The following is a 27254-nucleotide window of genomic DNA, read 5'->3' on the forward strand; positions in this document are numbered from 1 at the left end:
GTACCAACAATACATTGCATTAACAGCGCTGTGCGACCAACACAGCCATGTGGTATCCCTCAGGCGGCATGCCCCGGACCCTGTGTGCCCGCGGTCCTGCAGCGATGCCAAGGCACGGGGACGGGCTGTGGGACAGCGGGCCGGGCTGGGCCGGGCTGGGCAGACGAGGGACACGACACGCTCTGTCCAAAAGTCGGCTCGCAGCGCTCAGCTGGCGACACTGCGGCCTCGAGGGATAGTATCTTTGGGCAGGTGACACGGCAGAGCCGAAGGGGCAGGCGGCGGAGGGTGGCCGGGGGGTGGCGGCCGCTGCCTGCCGCCGCCCCTCACGGCCGCTCCCCGCCGCCCCTCACGGCCGCTCCCGCCGCCCCTCACGGCCGCTCCCCGCCGCCCCTCACGGCCGCTCCCTGCCGCCCCGCCGCCCCTCACGGCCGCTCCCCGCCGCCCCTCACGGCCGCTCCCCGCCGCCCCTCACGGCCGCTCCCCGCCGCCCCTCACGGCCGCTCCCGCCGCCCCTCACGGCCGCTCCCGCCCGGAGCGCGGCTCCCGCCGCCGGCGCCGGCCGCACCCCGGCCGCCATTGGCGTGGCGGCCCCACGTGGGAGCCCCGCGCGGGCGGTGCCGCGGGGAGGGCGGGAGGGAAGGCGGGAGGGGGCTCGGCCAAGGGCGGGCGCTCGTTGTCCTGGTGACGCCGGAGTGAGTTGTGGTGGCGGCGCGGAGCGGCGACGCTGGAGCCGGAGTCGGGCGTGCAGGGCGGCCCCTTGCCCTGCCCCGGGCGCATGGGCCGCCGGCCCGCGGGAGCAGCAGCGCGCAGAGCCGCCCGCCCCGCCGCGGCGGCCCCGGCAGGTACCGGCGGACGCGGGGAGCCCGGCCCGGCGCGCAGGAGGGATGCGAAAGTTTGTCCCGCTCCGGCGGCGGCTGGGACGCGGCCACGGGCGGGCGGAGCCCCGCGCCCCGCCGGCGGCCGTCAGCGAGCCCTGCCCGCCGGGGAGCGGCTCGGGGCGGGAGCGGCTCCCGGGGGACTGTGCCCCATCCGCGGCGCGGCTCGGCGGGGCCGGCACCGCCAGCCTCGCTGCGCTGCGCGGGAGCGGCTCCTCCGCGCTCCCTGCGGCGGCGGGGCCGCAACTTGTGCGGGGCTCGGCGGTGCCGGACCCGGCGCTGCGGGGCTCGGTGGAGCGGGGCTCGGCGCTGCGGGGCTCGGCGGAGCGGGGCTCGGTGGAGCGGGTTCGGCGCCGGGGTCGCTCCCTCGGCGGGGTGGGCGCGGGCGGGGCCGGCCACCGGGCGGGTCGCGCTGCCGCTGCCCTCTGCGATTATCTGTCCCCGGTTGCTGATATTTTATCTGCCGCCGTGTGCCGGGCAGAGCGGGCGCGGCTGGGGTGCCCCCAGAGCCGCGGGGTTTTGTCTGGCACCACTCACAGGCTGCCGGGCTTCTGCTTCCCGTGTGAAAAAAAAGAACTTGTGGATTGGCTTGCTTGCTTGTTCCCGAAAGGCGGGCGGTTGCGGGAATTAAAACTCCTGCTGTTGCAAGATTGCTTTACATTTTAATGAGAAAACCCCAAAAAGTTGGGTTAATTTGCGTTACTTTGAATGGAAGACTGGCGGCCAGGCGGCGTCCTTGAGGATCTGGGTATCCAGCGAGGTATTAGCGACATTCTGTGCAGGTGGGGACCTATTTGGGACTGTGGGTTGAGGATGGACCCGTAGGACATACTCATTTGGAGCCGTAATTGCTTAAATTTAAGAATATCTACTCAGCTGTGGTTCATTGAGACTGTTAATGGCTTTAAGCCATGTCAGGTGTGGGCTCTGAGCTCTTAGAGCTGTTTATTCAGTGTTCATTCAGGGAGGATGTTCAGTCGTAGCCCAGCTGAGTCAAGAGCTCAGCCGGGGGCTTTGGATGTTGCTGTGATGGGAGTAAAGGGTAAGACGGGCTTTTGGTTACTTGTTTGTTGGGTTTTTTTTTTTTTGTTGGTTTTTTTTTTTTTGTTTTTGTTTTGTTGATTTCAGTGTCTCTGGCTATGTGGTAATTGCCCCAACAAACCTTACCTTTTTTTCTTCTTGAAATTTTTGTATTTAATGTCAATTAATTGGCATTAAATTTGTTCATAAATCCATTTCTACAGTCAGATATGCACAGAGATTAGAAAGTGAAACTTATTTTTACTGGAGGTAGTAAGAATAAAATTAAGTCTTGATATTCAAAAATGTTTTGGTTTGTGGCTGACTTGAAATGGTTCTTTAAGCCTCAGGATGCATTTTTTTCCCTCCTGTTAATATATATTTTTTAATATATGAAGCTTAATGTAGCTAACTTGGGCAGTGACACTAAATAAACCTAAACCACATGGTCTTAGGTTGCAAGCATGTACTAAGTACTACATACAAATAGATCCTCATGTCTTTCCATGATGATTAAAGCTGGAACATTGAATGCACAGGAACTTCCAGAGACTGCACTTTTTCTTCTTCATATTTTTTTTTTTCCTAGTTGAGGGGACCTTCCATGTTGTCCTTAGTTGCACTGGTTATGTCATGCTATTCCAGCATGGCATTACACGATGTGACTGATGCAGTCTCATGTGTCACATCACAGTGAAATCACTGGAGGGGAAAAGTTTTCCTCAGTGGGACTTAAGGATATTTATAAAATTTGGGGTTTTTTTGCTTGTGATATTTATTAATAAGGTCAGAGACCATGTATTGCCTTCAAGGTACCTGTCTGATTTCTCTGTCTATTGGCATGTTTGAAAACACAAATCAGGAGGAGATTCTGGTTTAAAATAGAACTGGAAACCTCCTGTTTCTCTGTAAAATGGGTTAGACGTGGTTTTAGATTACTTTCAAATGGCAAAGCATTGCTGCAATCAGCTGTGTTCCTTCCTGAGCTCTTTAGAAGAAAGAGAACTTGGCTTAATGACCTACTGCTTCATGGTGAGGAGCAGTGAGAGGCAAAAGCAATATTTCTACCTGTTGTCTTGTCAAGATCTTTGCCTTGGCATAACAAGGGACGTCAGCATGCAGAACAAGCATTTCCACTGCCTTGTGTGAAATCTATTTTTTATGGTGTTTATCCTTCAGTGGTGGGAGAGTGATGATGTTTTTGTTTATTAGTTCCTTTGCTACATAGGACACAGGTTTGGATGTTTTGGTGCTTTCCAGGCTTGTAACAACATCTAGCTAAATATGTGCTCTTTATACCATGTTTAGCCTTTTCAGTATGGAATTCAGTGTAGTAAATGTGTTTTTTCCTGGTGCCTGTATGTTGAAGCCTGCTGCTATTGATCCCACCGTACAAATTAACCCAGGAGACGCTTTGTCTCTTGTAGTAAACTTGTACTTCTCAGTACAAAAAGAACAGCATTTTAAGCTGGTTGACCTGTTAAGCTGCGATTTCAGGCTGTGCTCAGCTTTCCTTCCCAAGCAATAATAGAACCTGTTTGTTGCTGCTTTATCGTACTCGTGATTTTGGGAGGTGGCGCTCATTAACTTTACAGACTGTGGAGAAAGATCCTTGGGTAGGAGACCCCAGAAGAATAATGGATTTGGCTTTAGGTCTGGGACTCTGAACCCTGAAAAACTGAGTTTTGAGTTGATGCTTGAGCCATCAGTCAGTGTTGTTGCAGTGGGTTCAGCCCCAATGTACAATATTGTCATTCTGGGCTGGTTTTGTGCAGGGAGTCCCAAAGGCAAGGTAACACTCTAAACAGGCATCAAAGCATTTCGAGTAGCTTGGATGAGGAGTGTAGCATGTTCAAAACACGTAATTATTGTATCAGTTCTGACTTGCAGCTCCTGGTGGTGGACAAAGAACATCAGTAGCTGTGTTTTCTTTCAAGCTGGTAAAAACTGCTTTTTTTTCCTTCCCTCTTCTAGGTATTTGTTTGAATACATAGAGGAAGATGACAAGTGTGCATGGATGATTTTACTTAATTAACACCTGCTAGATTTGCAAAAGGCAGTTTATCACTGCGAAGTGTTTACATTGATTTATGGGAGGAAGGCGGCCCATGAGAGGGATGCTGATAATATCAACACAGTGGATTAAGTGCACGTTTACACCTTTATTGACTTATAAATTATCTGTGCCAGGAATGCGCTGAAAAGGCTGCTGATGGAGCAGTAATGTGGCACAAACTACCGGGTTTGGATTCAGCTCTGCCATCCTTCTGTAAGGCACTTACATGGAAACCTTCATCTGAGCTACTCTAGGATACAGAGGCTCACAGAATGGCTGCTTGTTAGGATAATGAGCAGTGATGGCAAACAGGAATTTGGAAGAATGATAAAAGACAATGGACGAGGTTTGAAGGAATTGTCTCGCCTTTTTTTAAATTATTTTTAGATTTTTGTTGTTTATACTATGGATTTTTAGAGAAAGCTTGAAGAGGCTGCAAGAGTCTTTGTAGCAGGGAAATGGAATCTGGCTCTGAATCCAGCCAACATCAGAAAAGAAAGATTGTGACACATGGACTGGAAGATCAAAAAAGGGTAAGTGACAAAAGGTGGGAACACTTTCTGCTTAAATTACTGAAGGAGATGCAAGTGGCAGAATAGTTCCACATAATGCTTTTATCACTTGCACTTGCTGCTTGCTTTGCTCAGCCAGCTGTAGATCTCTTCACTATGTTTTAGAAAATGTTTGTCTTTCTCTTCTTCCAATGTATGGAGCAAAGAGCTGAGGGAAGGGGAAATTGTGATATGAGTGAAAGAAGGGAACAATCTCTAGAATTTTGACAGGTTGTTGATGAAGAGACATACAGTGCAAATGAAGTACACTGACACTTACTGAGTCTGGTCAGGTTATTGATTTGTTGTAAGTTTAGCTTCTTTTTTTCCTGTTGATATCATTAGTGGAGTGGTTAGAAAAATGCTTTGTTATTGTTTGGTGTTTTCATTGCTGAGAATATTGTGCACTTGTCAGTGTCCTTGTCCTGGTGGAGCTGTTTGCATTGTGCTGTAGTTGCCAGATGTGATTTTGGCTTGAATCAAAATGTACAGTGGAACGTGCTTAATGCCAGATGTTGGCCCTTATTTTGCACAAGTGCTTTGTGGCAGCTCTGTGTGTCAGGGTGATGTTGGGTTATCCCATCCTAATGGGTTGGTGCACTAAATTGACCTAAGTGCAGTCCTTGTCTCAGACAAAACTGTAGCTTGTGAACAACTGGGACTCCAAAGTTGTTTTGTTGGCACCAGTCAAGCACACCACAACTCGACACGTTTCTGCTGTGTAAATCATTGATGTTGTCCTCCATGCAGAGTTGATGGGGAATAGAAAATGCCATGTTCAGCTCTGTGTGGAGAGCTCCTTTCCCCTGTATGATTTTTATTTCAGTTGAAAACTGAGCTAGAAAAAAAATTGACCGTCAGCTATTATTTTGCTGTTCAACAGCACTGTCTAATTTCAGGGAGAAGGAGCTCTGTGTCACAGTTTCATCAGGTCTGCTGAAGAATAAAAGTGGTTTCTCTGTCACCCCATTAGAAATCTAAGCAGCCTGGAAAACTTTCAGAAATTGGATAAAATGCAGCTGTTTGCTTGGAGAGAAATGGCATTTGGGGAACAAAATAAAACTCCTGAATGTATCTTAATTGCACCAAGCATAATCTATTAACTGACAAGCTGCCAAGGTCTTCCTTCTACTTTTTTCGAGGAAGCATTTTGGGACTGAAGTAAATCAATAAGGCTTGAAACAAAATCTGTCTATTGACTTAATTTCTGGAGGCTGCTGGAACACTTTTCCTCCCCCTTCTGAAGTGTACAACATTATCCTGCATTTGGGGTGTGATGGGAAAAACATTTGTGACCCGTGACACCGAAGTATGCTGTAATTGTTTTGATGCACCAAAATTAATATGCAATTATGTCTGTCTCTCCTTGCTGATAGGTATGGGAGCCTACATCTCCCATCTGCTCCTGGCTCTGGGTGTTTGGTGCACATGTAGCATGGGGCCTCTGAATGTATAATATAACCCCAAGTGAGGCTCAGTGGCAGCTGGGATAACATCAATTGGTCATGCTTTGCTGACATTCATTTTAACTTGAACTCTAGCCGTCATGGAGATTATTAAATTTATAATGATATATGTAAGATCCATTTTAATGACTCTGCATGCTTGGGTGATCTCTCTCCCTTCTGTTTGCAAAACAAGTCTTTAAATAGAGTATTACATTTCATTTCCTATAGAATTTTTCAGGGAAAGGTTACTGATGAGAGCTTTGCTTAGACTTCTGCTTACTGGGAAAAATCAGTTTGGAATAATTATTGCAAATGCAGGTGAACCCAGTGGGAAGAGATGATGATGTTTGACTCCAGCTCAGAAGGCTGAATGATTTCTTTATTGTAACTGCACTGTAATACATTAATATGCTATTTAAAGGAGATACTAAAACTACAAACCTACTTTTTCTAACTGCCATATCTAACTCACAACTTGTGACCCTCTCTGAGAGCCCAGCCCCAGGTGGGTTGGATTGGCCATCAGGCTCAAACAATCCTCACCTGAATCCAATCAAGCACTCACCCCAGGTAAGCAATTCTCCAAACACATTCCACATGGGGAAAAAACAAGGAGCAGAAACAGAAATTGCTTTCTCTTTCTTCTCTCTGTGCTTCTCTGTGAAAAAATCCTGAGAGAAGAATGTGCCTGCCACAAATAATAATAATGTTGATGCAATTCAGTTGTTATTATGGAGCTGAATGGTATTTTAGTGTTTCTAAGCTTAAAGTTCTTAGATTTCTGATAGGGAAAGGTGTATGTGAGATCAAAGGCCATTAAAATTAATCATCAATAGACACTTCTTTGTTATTGAAAATGAGACTTGTGCTGGAAGAAATAAGACCAAGCTCATATTTAATCAGGTGAGTGCATTATCCTTTTTATCACCATATATTTTATGGCCATAAAGTCAGCCACTGTTCAGTGTTTCTGAAGCAGTAAGAGATCTGTCTGTGTATGTACACCCCTTGATGATGGATCTGACTTGTCTTTCTCAAGTAGAATATAGGACACTATGTCTGCATTTGTGGTGTAGCAATAAAGCTGAGTTTCCTGTTTGTTTTTTGCTTTTAAGTGTATTTTAAAGTATCAACTTAGTAGCTATATTGATTAAAGCAAGACAAGATTTAGTATTTGTGCTTGTTTTAAAGAGGGATGGGGTTTTGCTTTTTATGTGTTGACTGATCTTCGAGAACTCAAAACTGGGCTGCTACTGACCTTGCTGAAATCAACCAAAGCAGGTTCTTTTCACTCATCACAGCTTCCCAGGCTGGCTTTAAAAGGACTCATATTAATCTTTGGGATAGCAATTCAGCCATCTACATATCTTAAGTTGGCTCTAGTGGGAATTACATAGCTAAATTCCATGTAACTGGTAATGTACAAGTGAAGAATTTGAACAGGTTTAACAACCGTGTAAGCTGACCATCTGAAGGTAGCAGGATTACCAACATGAATACTAATGTGAATAGTGAGCAGGCTTTATGCCAGGATATGACCTTGGCAACAGAGTCTTTAAATAGAAGAGTAATATAAGTGATGCTACAGACCTTCTGTCTGCAAAGTTTGTGTGTAGAGTATGGTTTTGGTATAAAATGGATGATCACTCATGAGCAGTGAATTCAGATATTTACTTTTTTTTTCTTTGAAGAAGAGATTTAAGGTAAAAACTGCTGCTAAAATAATCTAGTTTGGTATATTTTCGTGTGCTGTGTTATGAAAAATTTAGTGCTGCCCTGTGCTCTGATTAAATGCGTTTTCTTCTGATGATTGAATGAAATATTTCTTTGGTTGACTTCCATCCTGCATTCCTCCTTCTTGACTTTTCATTCAGGTCCATAGCTCTAAGTTGCTGGGACATCCTAAAGAAATGTGTGTGTTCAATAGTGACAGAAGTGTCTTCTGCTCTGCCTGAGTGAACCCTCTTTGACTGAATGATGAGTAAAATGGAATTGTGAAATGCATTCAGACTCTGGAAGGATCGCTGTAAATGTGTATTTTATGCTTAGATGTCCTCTCTGGTCTAACTAAACAATTGTCTCTGCCTGTCTTGTGATTTTAATTTTTTTATTAGAGGTTTATTTGCTCTTACCTGGTGTACTGGGCTGGTCTGTTTTAGGAAGGACTGTGTTTTGTTGTCAGCAGCACAGAAAGTAGCATGGTAGTAGTGCACCTCACTGGCTTATTAGGTGGTAGATTGCTTTTGTGTGTGGGTTAAGGGGCATTTTTGGTTTTGACTGTAAAAAAAAACGTCGCCCTGGACTTTAAAATATCAGTTCAAGCTCCCTGGGCATGCTGCCACAGAGGCACAGTGCATCCTCGTATTGTTTTTCCCCCTTTCGCTACTTGATAGTAAACATCCTCAGCTCTTTTTCTTTAATTATTTTTAGTTTGAATGAAGAACGTGTGAGCTGCAGTTTTACAGTGTTACAAGCTGACTAACACTGTTTTCAGGGGGTGTCTTTTTCTCTTGACTTGTTTTTGTTGGAGCAGTCGTTGTGATACCCGTGACTGAAGCCATATGCTTTAGCTTTCTCCTGGGTTTGTGTTTTTCCTGCCTTATTATTGATGAACTTCCCATTTGCTTGAGGATGCTCTGCTGCTACCTTTATATCAAAGTCAGTTTAAAGAGCATAAGTAGTCTCACATGTATTGACCTGCTTATACTGAGGTCTTGTGTTGTTTAAAGCAGGGTAATGGTGGCTGAGTACTGTGTTTATTAGCAGAATTTTGTGCTGAAACATTAATGCAGTTGGGTGCTGTGCTGCTGAGCCAGTGTGGAAGCACTCAAGTGTAACCACTTATAAATTGCAGCAAGACTTGGCTTATGAAATTACAGCAAGCTGTGTTGTGGTGTTTTGATAATTTAACTAACTGGGTTTTTATGGAAATACACATGCAATAAAAATTCACTGAGTGGGAGAACTGAGAAAATGTCAGCTTCTCCTTCATTTTTCAGATATTTAAAACCTTCTGTATACATAACAATCTCTGTAGAATTTTATTTTGTGACCGGGTTTTATATTTCTATTACAGTAATTAAGATTGTTAATAAATTTACTTTAAACATTATAATCATAGAATCAAATTTGGGAGATTTTAGTTATGTGGATGTGCCTTGGTGGTGTGTCCAGGGCTTGGCTTCTGCTTTAAAGTCATAAGTTTCCTGCTCTTAAAGATGCTTCTGTAACCCTTTTTGTGGTTGTGTTGCCTGTGACAATTTTAAACCACTCTTCACTGAGAAATTGGCTCAAAGAAACAGGTGGTTGTGTTTTTCACCTTAATGGTTGCTACAAGGTATTTCGTTCTTCTATTTTATCTGGAACTTCTTTCTACGATGGTTTTAATGAGACAGTCACAGGAGTGTGATTTGGTATTGCCAGCCCTCTCCCAGTCAGACCCTGGTCATGAAGAAATTTTCCATATTGTCAAAATGTTTATATAACATAAACAAAGGATCTTGCTTATTCAGCTGATGTCTCTTGTAATGTTTGTCTGGTTAAAGGAATTTGTGAACTTTTTAAGATTCAAGGGTGATTTTTCTCTGACTTGTATAAGTTTATGTTAGGATGTGATACAAAGGATCTGTGGTGATGTCAACCAAAGATTAGACTGCAATTTCATGTGGACTTCTGAGGACTCTGTGGCACAGTCTCCACTAGAACTGACTTGTGTAATTCTGTCAGTCTTTCATCTCTTTGCCCTGACCATTCCCCATGTCTGTGTCACTGTACAGTGAAAAAAAACTCCTGCGTGATTTCTTGAGGTCTTAGGCTTGGCCACATTTTTGAGCTTTACCTCTGTTTTGTGAAGTGAGTAAACCATATGTGGCACGGGTATATATGTTATTTCTCTTCCTCATACCAAGTGAAGTTCATTATCTCAAAAATAACCTGCCTGAGGCATTTCAGCTGAAGTTCCAAGAATGTGGAAGAAATACCCATGTGCATGCAGGTGGCTTAAGCCATGCAGGACACTCATGGCTTTCCACATGAACTGTGGCTTCAAGCCTCTCTGGGAGGGAGGGGATGAAGTTGATCAGATGAAACCAAGGAGCTGATTGAGATGCATAAACAACTGCTGCTGATGCTGTGGCTCTGAAGTGATGGGAGAAATGTGAATGAAACATTATGTTACAAGGATAGGACTCTGGAAATCTCTGTGGAAAACATCTGTGACACTTTTTGCAAAGTAGCTGATGGCACTCTGAGCAGGATGCCCAGTTTTGGATCTCTGTCTTAATCAAAAATAGAGGAGAGAATGATTTAGAATATGCTTGGGGGAGCCTGGTATCTGCCTTTCCCCACAATAAGAAAAAGCAGAACAATTATTCTTGAGGGCTTATTCCAAAGTTCTGGCACGCATGCCTCTGAAAATGCTTGCATGGTAGACAGATTATACAGCAGATAAGTGCAGATGTTGTTGTTAATAGAAGAGTACAAAATCAGGCAGAAATGATTTCTGTTTGCTGAAATTGTTGTGAACAGTATGGAAGGGTTGGTTATTTCCAGTCTGAAAGAAGTGAGGATCAGTGCTGATGAGGAGTTTATCTGGCACCCTGACTCTGCTCATGCCTGGAAGAACTTCCCTGCTTCCATTTGTGTGTGTCTACACAGCATGTAGTTTTAATCTGGCTTTTCCCCCCCATGTTCTCTGGTGGTAGATTAAGACCACACTGGTGTGGTTTGCTCATTCAAATCCTACAGCAGTGTCTGGTGTGCTGTACTGCCAGTGGCACTGATCAATAGCTGATCTTTCAGAGCTGGACACAAACCCAGCAATATGATGATGCATCAGCTGCTTGCCTTGTGTGCAGGAAAGAAATCCAGCCCTTCTTCCAGCTGCTGCTACTGACAACAGGCTGTAAAACCCTAAGGCATTGTGTATGATTATTGTTCTTATCTTGGATGACTACGAGTATTAATGGTCATAAATTAGCTGGGATATTTCCAAATTTAGCCAGGCATCTTGATTCTGTGGAAAATCTGCAGTCTGGGGTGGATTATATATTCTGTCTCCTCTAGCTGGCTTTAGGGTGCCTTGTCTGGGGCCCTTGTGAGTGTGGGCTAAAGAGTGAAAGCTGGACATGATGCTGTAGCTGTGGCTCAGTGCATTAGTGAGCCTCTTACTCCAGTTTTCCACATCCTGTGGTATAAAGGAAGATTTTATATCTCAGATCCTAATGGCTTCATCAATCTAATTTCAAAGGTAATGAAACCAAAAGGCTCAAGCAGTAAATACAGGTAAGTGCTATGTAGTATATAGGGTGTATTCTTTGGATTATAAGATAACTTTATTTTGAAACAAGTGATCTTCTGATATTACAAAGAGTTGTAGGATGCTAAAGACAACTCTCTGCTTAGTAAAAAAAATTCTTCTGTTGCTAGTTGGATTGTAAGAAAATTTACCCCCACTACCAGATTGTATCTGGAAATGCTTCTGCAGCTGTGAAATGCACTTTGTCTCTCATTCCCTTCTTTCACAGTGGTTTAGCAGAAGTTGCTGCATTTTCCTCATTCTTTCTGCGATTAAGATGTAGCAAACCTGTGTTTTCTGTGCCATAGGATGCACTGCTTCAGGAGCCAGCCCACTTCCCAGCCCTTACCCATGAGAAAAATCCAGTGTGTCTGTTGTGTCATGACTCAGTGTTGTGGGAATCATTAAAATTAGAGGTTTTTAGGAAACCGAGTCACATTCCTCAGCAGTCCCATCCCGTTTGTGATTTTTGTGTGTTGCAAAAATTAATTCTATGTCCTGTGCATTTCATAGGACAGGTGTCTCTGTCTGTTACATAAAAGGTGCAAGAAGGTAAACACTAGAGGTTGTGTTTTTAATTATTTTTGTAAAGCAAGTGTGACTTTCAGATAACACACATTCTAACTCATTAGCGTGTAGTTTCCTGCACACCTCCTTAGAAAAATGTTCATTATTATGCAAATGGCTACCCTCTGGCTTTGAAGTAATTGTCACTTGGAATAATGTGTGGGCCATGGTATAAAATACTTCAATACCTAAATAGCTGGGAAATTCAGATTGAACAGCCAGACATCGCCTCTTGTTATGTCTGTGCCTGGAAGCAAATTTGGTATCCCTGAGGTCTGCTATCTATTGTGATATTCCTGGTGAAAGGAGTGGTAGGAAAGGGAATGGGGAAAAGGAGGAAGGAGTGTACAGGAAATAGTCTCTGTGATAGTTCAGACTTCCTTACTAATTTTAGGGCATATTACAAAGCTTGGAGTCTTCCAGACTCAAGGATCTTCCACAAAGGGAGGCATCAGAGAGACAGACATGCATTTGTCAGTATTTATTTTTAGGCACGCAGTGTTAGGGGTTTTTCTGGTTGATTATAGTCTAGTTTGACAGATGTGGTATAGATTTATTTATGTTTGCACTCTGCAGCAATTCTTAACTTTAAGAAGCAAAGATTAGTGACAGCTTCCAGTAGCAGCAAAGCTTAACAAAGAAATTAGGTTTCTCTGTTAAGGTGGAGATCCAGTACAACAGACAACTTTAAGCATATTTACTGGTGCAGTGCAGATGAACAAATTCTTGGTGAGTGTTACAAATGTGTATTACTTAGGTATTCCTGCCTGAAAAGCATCATGTGTCTGTGTTTGCATTCACATTCACATGTAACTTTCAAAGGATTGTTAAGAGGAATACTTAAAATGTAACAGAACCTGGCAGGAAAAGAGGTGTTAGGGATGAAAATGGATATTTTTGTCTACAATTATTTAAGGTCATATTGGTCTAACTCTAAAATAACTGGTAGAAGGCTGCTGGACTAAGTGAACTTATTCTCCAAGCTGAATTCCCTTTGCAATGCAGTACCTTATTATTGTTTTCTAGATCAAGTCGGAATTTCCCTGTGCAGAGGAAGACTGGAAGGGATAATACATCTGAGTTTCCTGCCTTTTGTTGCACAAACCCTTTTGCCAGTCAGTGCACTCTGTTTCTGCTCTTTATCTGGCAATGCAGGGTAACCCAGGGGAAGGATGTGCCAGTGACCCATGGTCTCTGTGCTCAGCATCACGGGGAGATGGAGCCAGTGCAGGTACCTCAGTGTTTCTCCAACTGCTCAGGAGTCTGCTGCAGCTCCTGATGGGAACCAGACCCATTTTTGTGAGACTGAGAGACTCCTGCAACATTCCCAGGGAACTAAAAGGCAGTGAGAGGGTGATTTTTTTTGGTAGAGTGAAAAAAAATCTTGCCCTTTTTGTGGTAGAATTATAAAAATCCCTTCTTTGCAGAAGACTGTCATTCATCCTTTAGAAAGAAATTATCTGGCTTACAAATTAGCTTGTTCTTCCAGTATTAGGGAAAAAATAGCATGGTATTGGAGACTGATTCCTTTTCTTGCTAACAGATTATGATGCGTGGATGTCTCTTGAGGCTATCACACATTGATGGTAATAAATATGTACTCAGACTTGCGTAGCTATTTTTCAAGTATTCTGCACTAAAAAAAGGAGTTGTGTTCAAGGGAGCTGAGGGGCAAGAGAGTAGCTTCTGACATCTGATAACAGTTGAGAAATCGATAGAGACAAGGTAGGCTTGTTATGAAAAATGTCGCTTATAGGTGGAAAATGAGAATTGTATGTGCTACAAGCATTTAGCTTGCAGTTTATTTTCTAAAGTCTTTCAGTTCTTCATTGTGATGACAGCAGTGACTATCAGATCCTCAGTAACTTGGAGGATTTGTTTTGGATAAACAACATACATCCGATATGACTACTCCAAAAATGTAACAAGGCAGATGGAATTGCCTGTGTTATTTCACTGTCTCTCCCTGAAGTCTCCTAATTCAGATGCCTTGTTTTCTTCATTGATGTTTGCTGTATTGTGTCAAACAAGGTAATGAATTTTTAAAATGTCGTCAACTTAACACTGTGATACTCAAATTTTTTAAGTAAATCCTGTGAACACAGTAGGAATGATGGTGGTTAGAAACTGGAGAGATCACAGACTTGCAAAGCTTAGGATAAGTAAAGTTGGATTGTATTAAATTTTTTTTTTGTGATATGAGCATGAACTGGACCTCAGTTCTGTTATTGCTCCATTGGTTCATAACTTGAATATTAAACTGATCAAACAAAAACTAGATGGTGCTAATTCAATTATTGAAAGTGTGCTCTTCCCATGTCAACCTTGATCAAAATCAACATATTAGAAATGAATGAAAGTTGCATCAGCCATCTCTTAATTGCATAATGTTTGAGCTTTAATGTTATTCAGGCTGATAGCTCACATTCTGTGAATGAAAAGACCACCACAAAACACCAGAAGAGATCTTTATTTCAAACATTTAATTTTTGCAGGTTTTAAATACTGCACTTCATTGATGTGAAACTTGTATTAATCTTATATGCTGGGTTCTTGTTGTTGTGTCTTTAAGCTGCCTTCCAGACTGGCATCATTTTTATTGGTATGCTGACTGCTGGAGCTCAGGCTTGGCAATAGGAGTAGCCTGTCTTCAAACTCCTTTTCCTTTAAGATGCTTAACTAAGTGGAATATTACTTGTAGTGTGCATGTGTCAGGGCTGGAATAAAATATTCATAAATATTTATCAGGTGGGGAAAATAAATACATGGGTGCATCCTTTTAAAACTCAGATGACATGGTGTACTAGACCAGCTGGCAGAGGATGAAAGGTGAGTGTGGGGGAGATTTTTCACCTTGTGTACACTATGGAGTAACCTGAATTGCAGCACAGCACATCAAAATGCCTAAATAGATGGAAGCATGTACAGGCAAGGGCCTTTCTGGATAGATAGGCAGATGATTACTTTCCTAAGAGCCTGGAACTGGGAATTGATGGTGGGTGGTCTAATGTCATGCACTGTATTTACAGTGGCTGAGTGTGAAGTCAGTGTCTGTAATGCTGTGACAATCTCACAGTGAGAAAGAAGACACGTACTGTGTGGCATTAGCAGGAAATCCAGGTTTTGAAACATACATTGTGATCAATAATGGCATAAACACAATGTTTTTAGTCTTCTGTATTCACCTGTCTTTATAGGTAATATATTTTTGGCTTGTGGATGTAGCTGTTGGATTTTTCAATGCATATAAGGATATATCTTCATAGAGGAGAATGTTAGTTTCCTATTGCCAGTTGGAAATAATTGCAGGAAAGGTGGAGCTCTGTGGTTCAGGAGGGGAGTGTGTGAAGTGCTGAGGTGTGAAAGAAAATCCTCCCTCTCTGGTTCTCTAGGTTGTTTTGGCATGATCTGGGGTTGGGAAGTGCTGCAGCTGGGTGCTGATAATTGGCCCAGCCTGGGTATGTTCCAATGGCAAGAAGCATCTCTGGAGCTTTACTAAAAAGTTCAACCAAATGTTCACAATCTGAGTGTGTCACATGGGTTGGACTGATCTGTCTGCCGCTGTCCTGCTGCAGCTTCACATTTCAAGGGCTGACTTGTTTGGGTACCCCTTCAGTGCTGCCCTGCACAGATGAGAATATCTGAGACACACAGCTCCATTATTGGATTCCTCTTGGATTAAGCTAATTTTTTTTTTGTGGATTTTTTTTTTCCCTTTTGGAGTTGGGCATAATTTTCAAATTAATCCAGCTGTCAGCATTGGTCTTGTGTGGCTTTTAGGCAGTGGAGCTCAAAGATCTTTGTCTGATCTTTGGGAGAATAGAAAAGTGATGAAGGATGGGAAGCTGGAGGAGAACTGGCTTGTTCTTGGAGTGCTGATTTTGTTTTTTATTTGGGGTTTTTGCTGCTGTTAGTAAAACAGAAGTTGGAAATGGATAATCTTGATAAATTATGAGAAATATGTCTTTGAGTCTTGCAGAAAAGAACACAAGACACACGGAAAGCAAGTATGATGCAAGCATTCACCTCATATGAGGAAATCTGCTTCAAAATTGAAGTGTCATTATTTCTAAACAATAACAAAACCCCCCAAAACAAACAAAAAAACCCCTCTCTTAGAAACCACAAGAAAACCACAACACTCTGCACCCTGTAAATTACTGTACTGCTCCATACATAGTAGTTTTGTTTTTTTTTACTGTTCCATAGTGGCTTTTCATGTGTGTGTTGAGGTGCAAACAATTCCTGTCTGTACAGAGTTTTGGTGTGCTCTGAAAAGAGAAGCTGGGCTGAGAGAAATGTCCCAGAGAGGCAGAGGTGTGTGTGGAAATGGAGGTGATCCCTCTCTGGTGCTGCCCTGTGCTCCTGGGGAGCAAGGACAGCTCAGGAGCTTTGTCTGATCTCCATCAGGGGTATGTTTTTTGAAGATGATGAAGCAGTGACTGCTGTCCTCTCCTCCCTGTCATTTCCTCTGCCATAGGGTGATGGAACATGACTGATAACCCTTCCTCTGCAGTAAAAGCTGGTCACTATCAAGAAGGATTTAGGATTAAGATTGTTCCAAGATGTTTTGAATGTGTATGAACAAATCATACATGCTAATGAGTTTATCTTACTGGGTATCTTCCAGGTGAACCACTAATTTATTTCATAAATCTCATGATTTTGGATGAGACCATTAAGGTCTCTCATGTCCTGCTTCTTTGGGTTACAGTAGTGGTTCTGATGGCAGTTTCTACAGTAAGCCTTTTCAGCAGGTGTATTTCAAATATTCAGGACAGAGAAAAATGTGTTTTCTTATTTTTCAGTGAATCTTGTCTGGGATGGGGGAGTCTAAGCTGGGGAATGGAGAAAGGAGGACAGAGTCTGTTCTGTCTCAGCCCTGGCAGGTGCTGTGTGCCCCAGTCTGTGCTGGTGGATGTGCTGCGTTCACCCAGCAGTTTCTCAGGTGTGTCTGTTCCTGGGCCAGGGGACAGCCCCCATCCCTGACAAACCCCCACATGGACATCAACAACCCCACAGTGCCAGCAGTGCCCCAGAGGGTGCTGTAGCTGCTGCCCCAGCTGAGATTTTGAAGAGAGTGATGTAAAGTCTGTCAGTGTGGTCCTCGGAGGATACAACAGGGGCTAATTGTGTTTCCTTAAAGCCTGCACATGTTTTTAGTCAACTTTAGGGGTGTCCAGTTATTCCTACCTAATTCATCTGGGAGTTTGGAATGGCTAATTTTCTTCTGAAAGATAATAGTGTGCCAAAATTATTCTATTGCGAGTCAATTGCTATGATGAACTTCAGTGATAATATTTTGTTGCCAATTAAGATTAGTAATCTAGATTGCTTTTTATGTTATGCCTTATTTTCTATTCCTATATCCATTCCTATTAAACTAGAAAGTGGATTTCAATTTAGAGTTTTTTTACAGCCTCTAAATAATGTAAGCATTCAGTCTTGATTTGTGTTTAATGGCTGGATAAAGACTGTTTGTTTTTGTTTGTAATGTAGTGTTGTCTCCTTTGCAGATAATGTCAAAGATACCATAAAACAATGCGGTGACTGTTTAATAGGCTTGTTTCATCCTTAATGTCTGAGTGGAAAATGTGACTGTGCACTTCAGCAAATGGTTCAGAATTGAGTCTTGGGCTCCAATATCTTAACTTGAGTGTCTACAGTCCAAGCATGTTGTCAGTCATATGTGGCAGTGCACTGCATGTTCCCAGAGAGCATCGTGCAAAGCCCTCTCAATCCAGCCTTTGTGAGGCAGATCCAGGCAGCCTCTCAGATGTCCGAGTGCTGAACCATTCCTAACCACTGATGATAACTTAATATCCATATATGTGATTTTTTTTTCTTTTTTGGCTATGTGCCCAGATTCTATACAGATGAGTAGTTATCTTTGCAACCTTTCACATTGTTGGCAGTGATTAATAACGTGTTGTGCATACTTCCATTGCATCAAATACCAATTTTTTGGGTAATGAGAAAAGAATATCTAATTAGGGAATTAATATCATTGACTTCACACATTGTCTATAATTCAAGTTTTTTTTGGGTTTTTTTTTTTGGTTTGTATTTTTTTTTGTTTTTTTTTTTTTTTTGAAAAACAGGGGTGGGAGTAGTAGATTGAAGTATGACTTTCATGTAGTCATGACAGTAGAATATAAGGTTTTAGGTTAATTTCTGTCAGTTTCCATAATACAACTGAAATGCAAGCGAATAACTCAGAAGCATATTTTTAAAGGATTTTCCTGTGAGGAAGAAAATCTTTTAAATCACTAGATGCTGTATATACCCTTTTGAATGTTAAATCCTAAAGCTATAAAGATAGCAGATGCTTGTAAAAATGAGATGACTGCAGCTTAGAAATCTTGTTTTTCCTGAGCAAAACTGCTTGAAATTGCCAATGTGTGCACTGATAAGCACTCAGTACTAGGCACTTATCTCTCAGGCAATGTGTAAAAAGTGTAAAACTGATTATTGGAAATTAAGAGATGGGTACTATTATCATCCTTGGATACCTTTCATGTGGGTACACGTCCTTCAGTTGCTGTATTTTATTTTTTTTTAGTCAATGGCATTTAACCTGGAGCACTTTTGTTTTTCATTTCTGTTATTACTGAAGTAGTTTGCATATCGCTGTATCTACTCAAGAAAAGCTGAATCATAGATTAGGTCACCTATGCTGATTTTCCACACTTCTTTTTTCCTAAAGTGAAATTTTGCTTTTCTACTGTTTGTTTGTCTGTTAAACATCTTTACCTTTCAAGATTCAAGGGGTTTTTTTGTGTTGTTACAGCTGCAGTATTTAGCAATGCAGATCCTATAGTTGTTTCATGATTTAGATGATATCTATGTGTATATAATCATTTCTATTCATGTGGCTAAGGACTGACATATTAAACTGGTATTCTTTCTGGTTTGTGTCATGGTTACTTCATTAACCGTGTTGAATTATGCTATAAATATTTGCAGGAGCCCAGTCTTTGTAGTCATTCTCCATGGGGAATTTGCATTGAAATTGATGGGGGATCTGAGTGAAGAAAAGCTGCTTGAGTGGGCATCATCTGCTCTTTCAGGCACGCAAGCCTAAGTGGTAGAATATATATATATTTTTAACTGCTAATGTACTGTTAGGGCAATCAAGGGGATGATTTCCTTAGTGATGTAAGTGGTTAGGCAGGAGGGGGATATCTGTTCCCCCAGAAACAGAGGAGATTTTTATCCAGAAAAGTTCTGGATAAAAGCAGAGGCTGACAGAGAAGATTCAGGAGTAAAACTGGGCTATGAGATGATGATGGGAGGGATGCAAGTTCAATGGAACAGGATTGTGACTATGTAAAAAACTTTCATTTGTTCCTTCCTCTTAAGTATTTTGACCCTTCTATGAATATTGTACTGAAGGTGATATATTGTACAAGTTTTTTCTAAAGCTGCTGCGTGCTGGGATATCAGCTCACACAGGGCTACATGAGCAGGGAAAATTATTTTTGAAAATGAATTTAAAGAAAATTCACACCACTGTGGAAATCCTCATCCACAGGAAGAATGTTACAAATTTACTCCTTTCTCTCTGCAGCCTTGGAGGGGGAAGGTTGTTGAGTAGCAAATCTTGTGCTCCACAGAGGAAAAATGCAGTTGGAACAAGTTACTTTTGCAGATATAGAAGAAGAGCAGAGAAACAATACTGTGCTCTCACTAAAAAAGCTCAAATTGTTATTTCCTTTTGCACTGTTTGGCTCTGACCTGCATTTCAAGTACACACGGAAGGTGAATGAAAATCTGTGTTAAATTGTGGAAAGTTTGTGTCTTTGCAAACTCCATCTTTATGTTTGGCTAAATATGTGGTGAGAGCTCTGAGATAGGGACTCCATTGTTTCTTTGTGGAAAGATGCACACCAAACCGAAACCAGAAATAAAAGGGGCTGGTTTTGCCTGGATCTTTCTGTCTATAAAGATGCACTAAAGTTTTTGGAACAATAATTGCCTGAGTTCCTTCCTTCTCCACTGAAGCAAGGAAAACGTAGAGCCGAGAAGCTTGGCACAGAACAGCTTTATGATGGTTCACTGTGTTTCAGCATTTATTCTACTGGGGTTTTAGGTATAATCTTTCCAATTTCTGGCTGACATACATCAGTTTTTTTGTACTCCGTGACCCTAGTGGTTCATCCAAGCCTCAGCAACAGAGCACAGTAAACTAGAGAAAGAGATACAAAAAAGCTGAGAAATTATTGGTTTTCAGAAGAGGGAAGGAGTTTGTATTCTTTTTTACAACCTAATTTGCATTTTGCTGGAGGTAGGCAGTGGTGATATTAAAGTCTGTGTTATTTCCCAGGGACTTGGAATTTATAAGTCTGAGTTAGACTCTTCTGAGTCTGCCGTGAGTTTCCTTCTGTGATCAACAGAAGAATTTTCTGTCTAACAAAAGCAAGGTCTTGGGATTATGCTAATAAGCTCCAATGAAAAATTAATTTTCTCATTTGAGCTCTTGCATAAGGGGCTTTATTTTGCTCTTGTTCTTTTGGAACTTGTCCTTGAAGTATCTTGGCCATTTTAGACCAGGGTAAGCTCCTAAAATACATCTAGAGAGGCCTGAGAAAGGTGATGCCCAGTGGTCATGCTTGCTGGAGCCCTGCTACTATGCAAATAGAAAGATACTTTCCATGAAACTCCAGGGTTTTCCAGTCTTGCATTTCCAAAGGTACATTTCCCCAGCAGCACAATTATCTGCAATGAATGGCTTAGAGCCAAGGAGTGAAGCACAGAATAACATGAGAAGTCCTGTGAATATCAGCCACGAAACAGTGCATATCTTTTCCATCAGAAATAGTTGATTTTTCATTAAAATGCTTGGGGATGAGTGCTGCTGTGCATGGGAACAAGTCTGGCAGTGGTTTGGAAAGCAGAACTGGCCTATTGCACTGCATTTGCAAATTGCATGATGGTCACATTGCTTTGAATGTGGGACTGGGAAGCTCTCTGTTCTGAGCCTTTACGAGTTAATGGCTTAGGCTGAAATCCTCATATTCAATTGAAAAGATTCCGTGTTGGATAAAGAATTGCTAATTTGTGATATTGATTCTGAGGGGGTCTTTTTTTCCTAAAGAAATACATTTTTTTCTTGGTGAATTCAAGGCTTGGGTGTGATGCTACTGGGAAAGGAGTGTTGTGTCTATTGCCCATTTGAGCACTCCAATGGCTGCACTAGAGGCAGCTATTCCAGCAGAGAAACTTGGGTATTGCTGTTCATATTATTTCACCACATAAAGGAATCCATTTTATTAATATGAGTTGGTTTAAAATACACACCAGTGAGTGAGTAATAAAAAAGCCAGTAGATAAAGAAGTGTTTCCTTCTTGTTTAACCTGTGTGGTTGGTAGCTGAAATACCTGTCTTAGGCAAGAGCAACGTGTGTGACTTGTCCTTGAAAGTGCATTTTGAAAGTTAGCCCAAAAGTTTAATCAATTACTGCAATTTTGATCATGTACTGTCAGCAGGTTCCCCATCAGATTCTTGTGGCTCTTCTCTCCTGCTTTAATGTACAGTCCTTGGCACCTCTGTTGTTTAGTGGTGATGTCTAGTGTAGGCACAGGACCAGGAGTTGTGGGCTACTAGGAGAAAGACATAACAATTATTTTCTGGCCCATCTGTTACACTGCTTCAAGTAAATACTGGATAGATTGAGGTTAGACTAAAACCTTTGTACTTTAGTTTCTTTCCTAATTGTATTCTGGTTTTATTGGATCATTCTAGATCCAGTTGGTCATTCTAGACCTTTGAAAGATAATGAATATTTTGCTAAATAGCATTGAAAATACAAGGGTAATGTATAGAAAGAAAACAGGCCCATATCTAGAAACACTCAATCTGTGGTTGTTGCCTCTCAGGTTCCCACTGTAGCCATTACTGCAAGGTTTGAATGTTTAAGTAGTCTGAAATAAGGCTTTTTGAGGTACCTCTGAATTCCACAGGTCAGCTGAGATCTCTAATTCAGTGGCTCTGTAATGACAAGGAATGATCCAGAGTAAGAACTTAATTAGCACTCCTCTTTCTGTATCTTTTAATTTAGGATTAGATTTTGTTGTGATGTGGGCATTAGGGCTTGTCACATCAGTGCAGAGCACCAGCATGTTTGTTCCTGAGATCTTCAGGGCAGTGGGTGGTGTGTGGTTTACTGCTTAATTGTATTATTAATAGTGTTAATATTAATAATAATAGCATTGATGTTATTATTAATAATTATTGATAATCAATACATTATTATTATTCTGATACGCAGAATTGTGTTGCATGTCCACAGCATTTCAGTGACTCTAAGGTTGTGAAGATGGATCTGTGAAAAGAGTTAAATGGTGGAGCATAAATGGAAGGGATGTGTCCATCTGAACTAACGTGTGTGCATGCATATTTATTGCACAATTTGGAAGTCATAACAGTCCCCCTGTTCTTTCATAAATATTTGTATGTTTCAGCCTTTCATTTTGGTTTAAAGTATGTAATCTACCATAGCAAATACACTTTTTAAAAAATCCCTTGACAGGCCTTGCCAAATGATTACTTTTACCAGCTGTTCCAAATACTGGAAGAAATAATGAGCTTTAAAAAAAACCCCAACAAATTGTAGCTTGCTGCTTCCTCATTCAAGTGTCACTAGAAGATTTGGACAGTTGCTCTGTCATTAAGTACCTAGTTATTTTAAAGGTTATGGTTGCAATGAAAATTGCCATTTAAATTTGAACTTGAAAATCTTTTTTGAGGGAAGACAGTTATCTACAGTCATGTAGGCCACAAGTACAGTGAAGTGACAAGTGCTATGTCTTAAAAATAGAAAAATGCTCAACTTGCTCCCACTCCTGTCCAAAATTTAAGGAACTCTAGTATCCTTAATGATAGTTTTCATATTTCTTCTGTGCAGATGGCTTCATGAGGCTTTATTTTCCCAGTAATTTTATATAAGATCTCAGGATTAGTTCTGTGGAATCTTTGTGAAGAATCACAGTGGGTGATGTGCAATGACCTCTTGTTGAGTTGTACTCATAATTTAGATTGTAAAGTGGCATCTTTGAGTTGTGACTTCCCAAAAGTTTGTGCCTTCTTGAAACTTCCTTCCATACAAAATTAGCCCCTTATTGATACACCAGTAGTATTCATGTTTACTGAGAGTGTGACAGTGTAATTGGAGGCTTAGGGTTAATACTCACTTCAGATTAAGCTCAGACATGTTCTCAGTGATGAAGGGTAAACCCAAAGTTTAAAAGGTTAAAATAACTTATTCTAGTGGTCACAGGTGACAAATCAAATTGTTAAATTTATTTATATAAATGTACTTACAGTGACTAAGGTGGAGTAGTGTCTTTGGAGTGGGTCTTTCTTGCTATAGGCAATTCAAAGTGAAGAATATTATTTCAGTAACTTTTTTTCCTGTTTTCAGGCAGTTACTTGTCTCTCCCTGCTGATACTGGCTTGGGTTTTTTTGTGTTGAGGTTGTCCAGGGTTTGCTGGATAGGTCTTTTCCCCAGTATTTTCCTTGCTTATGGTACCAAAAGCATAAAAGCTGGAATCCATGGCCTCCTACTTCTGGTGCTAGCCTGTAATCTGTTGTGCACATAATTATGGGCTGTACAAACAAACTAATGATGTCATTGATAGTTTTGCTAATGGGGTGTGCTTGCTGCTCTTGTAAATAAAAAAAATTCTGTAGATTCCCATTTGAAAAGATGAGGAAACCTAGAAAGAAATGGCAACAATCACAGTGTGGGTGACTTGTTCTGGCACACATTTTCTTGTTCAGCTTGTTGTCTGTAATATTGACTCACTGCTTATGCAAGGGTCTGTCTGGTATTTAAGGAGAGGTCCAGAGGCTGTTCTGATTTTTTTTTTTTTTTTTTTTTTTTTGGTTGATGTGCATGAGTCATTTATTAGATTACCACTGCAGTTTTGGGTGAGTGTGTTTGCAGTATTCCTTATTTACAGTACCTGCAGTGGCTCTGCACTTACTTCAGCCCCTAGCAAGGACTGATACTTTCTCGTGCCCCTTCTGGGAAGAATTTCCTGTTTTCAGGGGAATATAAGAAACCAGTTCCTTCCTAGATATCTCTTTTAGATGAGACTGCTACTTTTCAGATAGCTAACCCTATAAATGGGGTTGTGGAACAGGGATTAACCTTGTAGGTAATGGAAAAGTCAAAGTTTTATCTACAGGGTTTCTTCTGTGAATGTCCAGGTTGGTGCATCTGTTGTGTGCTTAATATTCTATCCAGTATGGGCTGAATGATGAATTTAGGAAACCTCTTTGTACAGCAGTGATTTAAAGGAGGATAAGTGCTCTACTTTTGTATTTTCATTCTTAAGAAAAATTGTGCTTTTGTCTGCCATCACTCCAAATGTGCCCCCCAGCTTAATATGCTGAGCATGACACCATATGGTCCCTTGGGTCAGCTGGGATCAGCTGTCCCACCTGTTTCTCTTCCCAACTTTTTGTGTACCCCCAGCCTGCTTTGCTGGTGGAGTGGCAGGAGGAGCAGGAAGAATTTGACTCTGTGCAAGCACTGCTCAGCAGCAACTCATAGATCCCTGTATTATCAGCACTGTTCCTAGCACAAATCCAAACCATGCCTCCATATCAGCTGCTGTGAAGAAAATTAACTCTACTCCAGAGAAAACCAGCACAGGCATCCCCAGGTCCTTTATTTAGTGAGTTTTCCCAGCTATGCCTCTGCAGTGGGGCTTATCTGTGTGTTAGATCCTAAATGTGAAATGAAAAGTCCTTTGTGTAAACACAAATAGATAAAATTATATCACTTGGAACAGCTATTTCCATGTAGTGAGTTACATCTAAAATGTAGAATGAATGATTAAGGAGAAGATAAGTTGGAATATGTTAGCAATAGCTTGTGAATAAAAAATGTTAACACTATAGGTGTCAGGGAAGGACTGTAAATAATTAGTGGTTTTGGAGCTAGAAATAAGGGTAAGAAGGAATGGAAACAAGGACTGTAATACTGGAAATGCATAGTCCTGCTGCATTCTGTAGTGTAGTCCCTGCTATGAGATGATGGTCAAGGGGTATTAATATTGCAAAAATCTGAATGAAGGGACCCCTTTCCCACCACAGAAGAGCTTCCTCCCACTCTTTTTTCTGCACCCTCCCCATCATTCCCAAGTAATCTTAAAGCAGTCAGTGTAAATTAGCATTTGGGAAACACGTTTCTCAAAGCTATTTCATACTTTTCATTTCTGCCTGGGCTGTGATGAGGCAGACGAATGAATGGCTGCAAGTTCTGCAAATGCTGGTGCTTCCCCTTGGCCTTTACCATCGTCCTGGCCCTCAATTCTTGACAAAAGAGGAATCCTAGAACACCTCAGCATGAAAAAACCTTAGGTGTTTGGAGGCTGGAGCCAGGTTGATGAGGATATGTACTCAGCACTGAGGATACTCCAAATTAAGTTACCTGTATCTAACATGGAATGGTGCAGAGTAGATGCACAGTGGACACCTGAGAGAGCATTTGAGGCAGAGCAGTTCTGGGTAACGCTGGGGTTTTTTCCTCCTATTTATGTTGCATTAGCTTTGGTATTTCCTGTGTGTACACAGGTATTCCCCACTGAACTGGGTATTTACAGTCCTGCAGAAATATTTAAAAAGCACTTGAGTTTGTTGCTCTCTTAACAGCTTGGCACAAGCTCTAGGGAAGCACTGCTACTGGGAGCAGTAGGCTGCCTCCTTTTGTGGGATTTAGTGAATCATTAAATGTCTCAAATTTATGTCCATTATATTAATAGAAATAAAAATAGCAATAGTATCTGGCATCAAAAATTATTCTCTACTTTCCTGTTGGTGTCATAAATAGCATTTCTCTGCTTCTTGTGTATCAAGCAAAACAGCAATCCTGTACAAGAAATTACTCTCCATTTCTGTTCTCTGATTTCTATCTCGGTGCTTACTGATTTGGTAGGAGGTTGTGTGGGTCTTCCTAAACTTTTTTGATGAAAATTTGTTTGGTATTTTTTTTCTCCTTTAGGAATTTATTTATTTTAGAAAATAATGCTTAGTACTTTGAGAGCACTTAAAGGTGTTGTCTTTGGTCATGTACCTGGTATTTCAAATGTTCTGGTTATACACTATTTTAAAAAGGGCAGCACCCTGCTGTTCTGGGGGAAGAAATTGGTCAACAGCTAGGAAAGTTCCATGGTACTAATTATATCTGAGGTTACGTGGGGATTAAGGTTAGACCACTTTGTCTTTGCTTCAGGAACCCTGATTTATTATATGCATATATAAAATTAAATAATTATTATTAACAAGGATTAAAAATGCTTTTAAAAACCAGCCTCCCCTTTCTTCCCAGGGGTGCTTGTAGGTGGCTTCTCTCTTTTCAAGGAGCCTGAAGCCAATTTATCTTGGATCTCTCTGTCCCTGACCTTTCCTGCCTTGTTGTGTGCCATCCTCCCTCTCCTTGTTGCCCCTGCACAAAAGGAAAACCCAAACTGAGCTTTGCTGGAGCAGCTGCACCCTCCTTGTGCGTCCTGCTGCCACCTTGGATAACTCAGAGAGTGTCGGAATCTGAGGTATTGATGATTCTGAGATTGTAGAAAGTCTCTGTCTGTCAGCCCCGCTGCCAAAGCAGAAGCCATAATTTGTCTGTGCTGGTTCCAAGGTTGTTTATTCTGTTTATCTCTAACATGTTCTGCTGCCCTGCCGCAGCTCTGTCCTGCAGGGCAGCGTGTGGGGCTCTGCCCTCAGTGGGATGTTACAAACATTAAATACCACAAACTACCTGTGCTGGATTTACAATAACGTGCCAATATCTGTCACCTACGTTGGACAGTGTGTCCCCAGCCTGAACCAACAGAAAAATGCCAACACCACAGTGAAACATGGAGGGCATGAAGAAGGAGAAAAAGGACAAGACACACCCAATTTCCTCCTCCTTCCTTTGGACCCCTAATCTAGAATCCTAAAATTTTACTTTTGCACCCGTGCCACACTTAATTATTACTGATATCAAACACTCAGAGCTGGTAATTCATCCTGTAAGATTGAAAACTCTTTTCCATGGACAGAGATCACAGACAGTGTCTCTGGGGGCTCTGTCCAGGGGGGTTCCTGACCCCCTGCCAGGGTCCCAGACCTGCCAGGGCAGCCAGAGGGATGCCCTGGGTTCCCACAAGAGAGCTCCTCGGGAGCATCTTGGTGTGAGCAGCAAAGGTTGCAACAACAGATCTGTGGTTTTTAAACCCTGGCACTGCTTGTGGTGCAGCTCAGTCCTGCTCTGAGATCCTGCTGCAGGTGGAAGCCTGCTCTCATGGTTGGGTTTCTGTGCTGTGGATGAGGAGGGGAAACACCAGAGTCCTTGTTGGAAAAACCCCTTGCAAGAAGCAGAGCTTTGAGTTTGTTATTTGGCATCCATGAGATGCCCTTTAAAATCTCTGTTTCCAAGTGATTT

At 41.9% G+C, this 27254-nt stretch overlaps 1 protein-coding gene across 1 annotated transcript in view; it reads left to right on the forward strand.

Annotated features, from left to right (window-relative positions):
- The first annotated feature begins 652 nt into the window (after nt 1-652).
- Nucleotides 653-27254, forward strand: part of NAV2 (neuron navigator 2) — a 377851-nt gene continuing 351249 nt past the window's right edge. The window contains exons 1-2 of the mRNA XM_030273481.4: nt 653-845; nt 3873-4487. Of these exons, the coding sequence (XP_030129341.4) occupies nt 4413-4487 (75 nt within the window). The 5' untranslated portion in view covers nt 653-845; nt 3873-4412. The remainder of the gene's footprint in view (nt 846-3872; nt 4488-27254) is intronic.

Source organism: Taeniopygia guttata, chromosome 5 (genome assembly GCF_048771995.1).
Source record: "Taeniopygia guttata chromosome 5, bTaeGut7.mat, whole genome shotgun sequence".
In the NCBI taxonomy this organism is placed as follows: Eukaryota; Metazoa; Chordata; class Aves; order Passeriformes; family Estrildidae; genus Taeniopygia; species Taeniopygia guttata.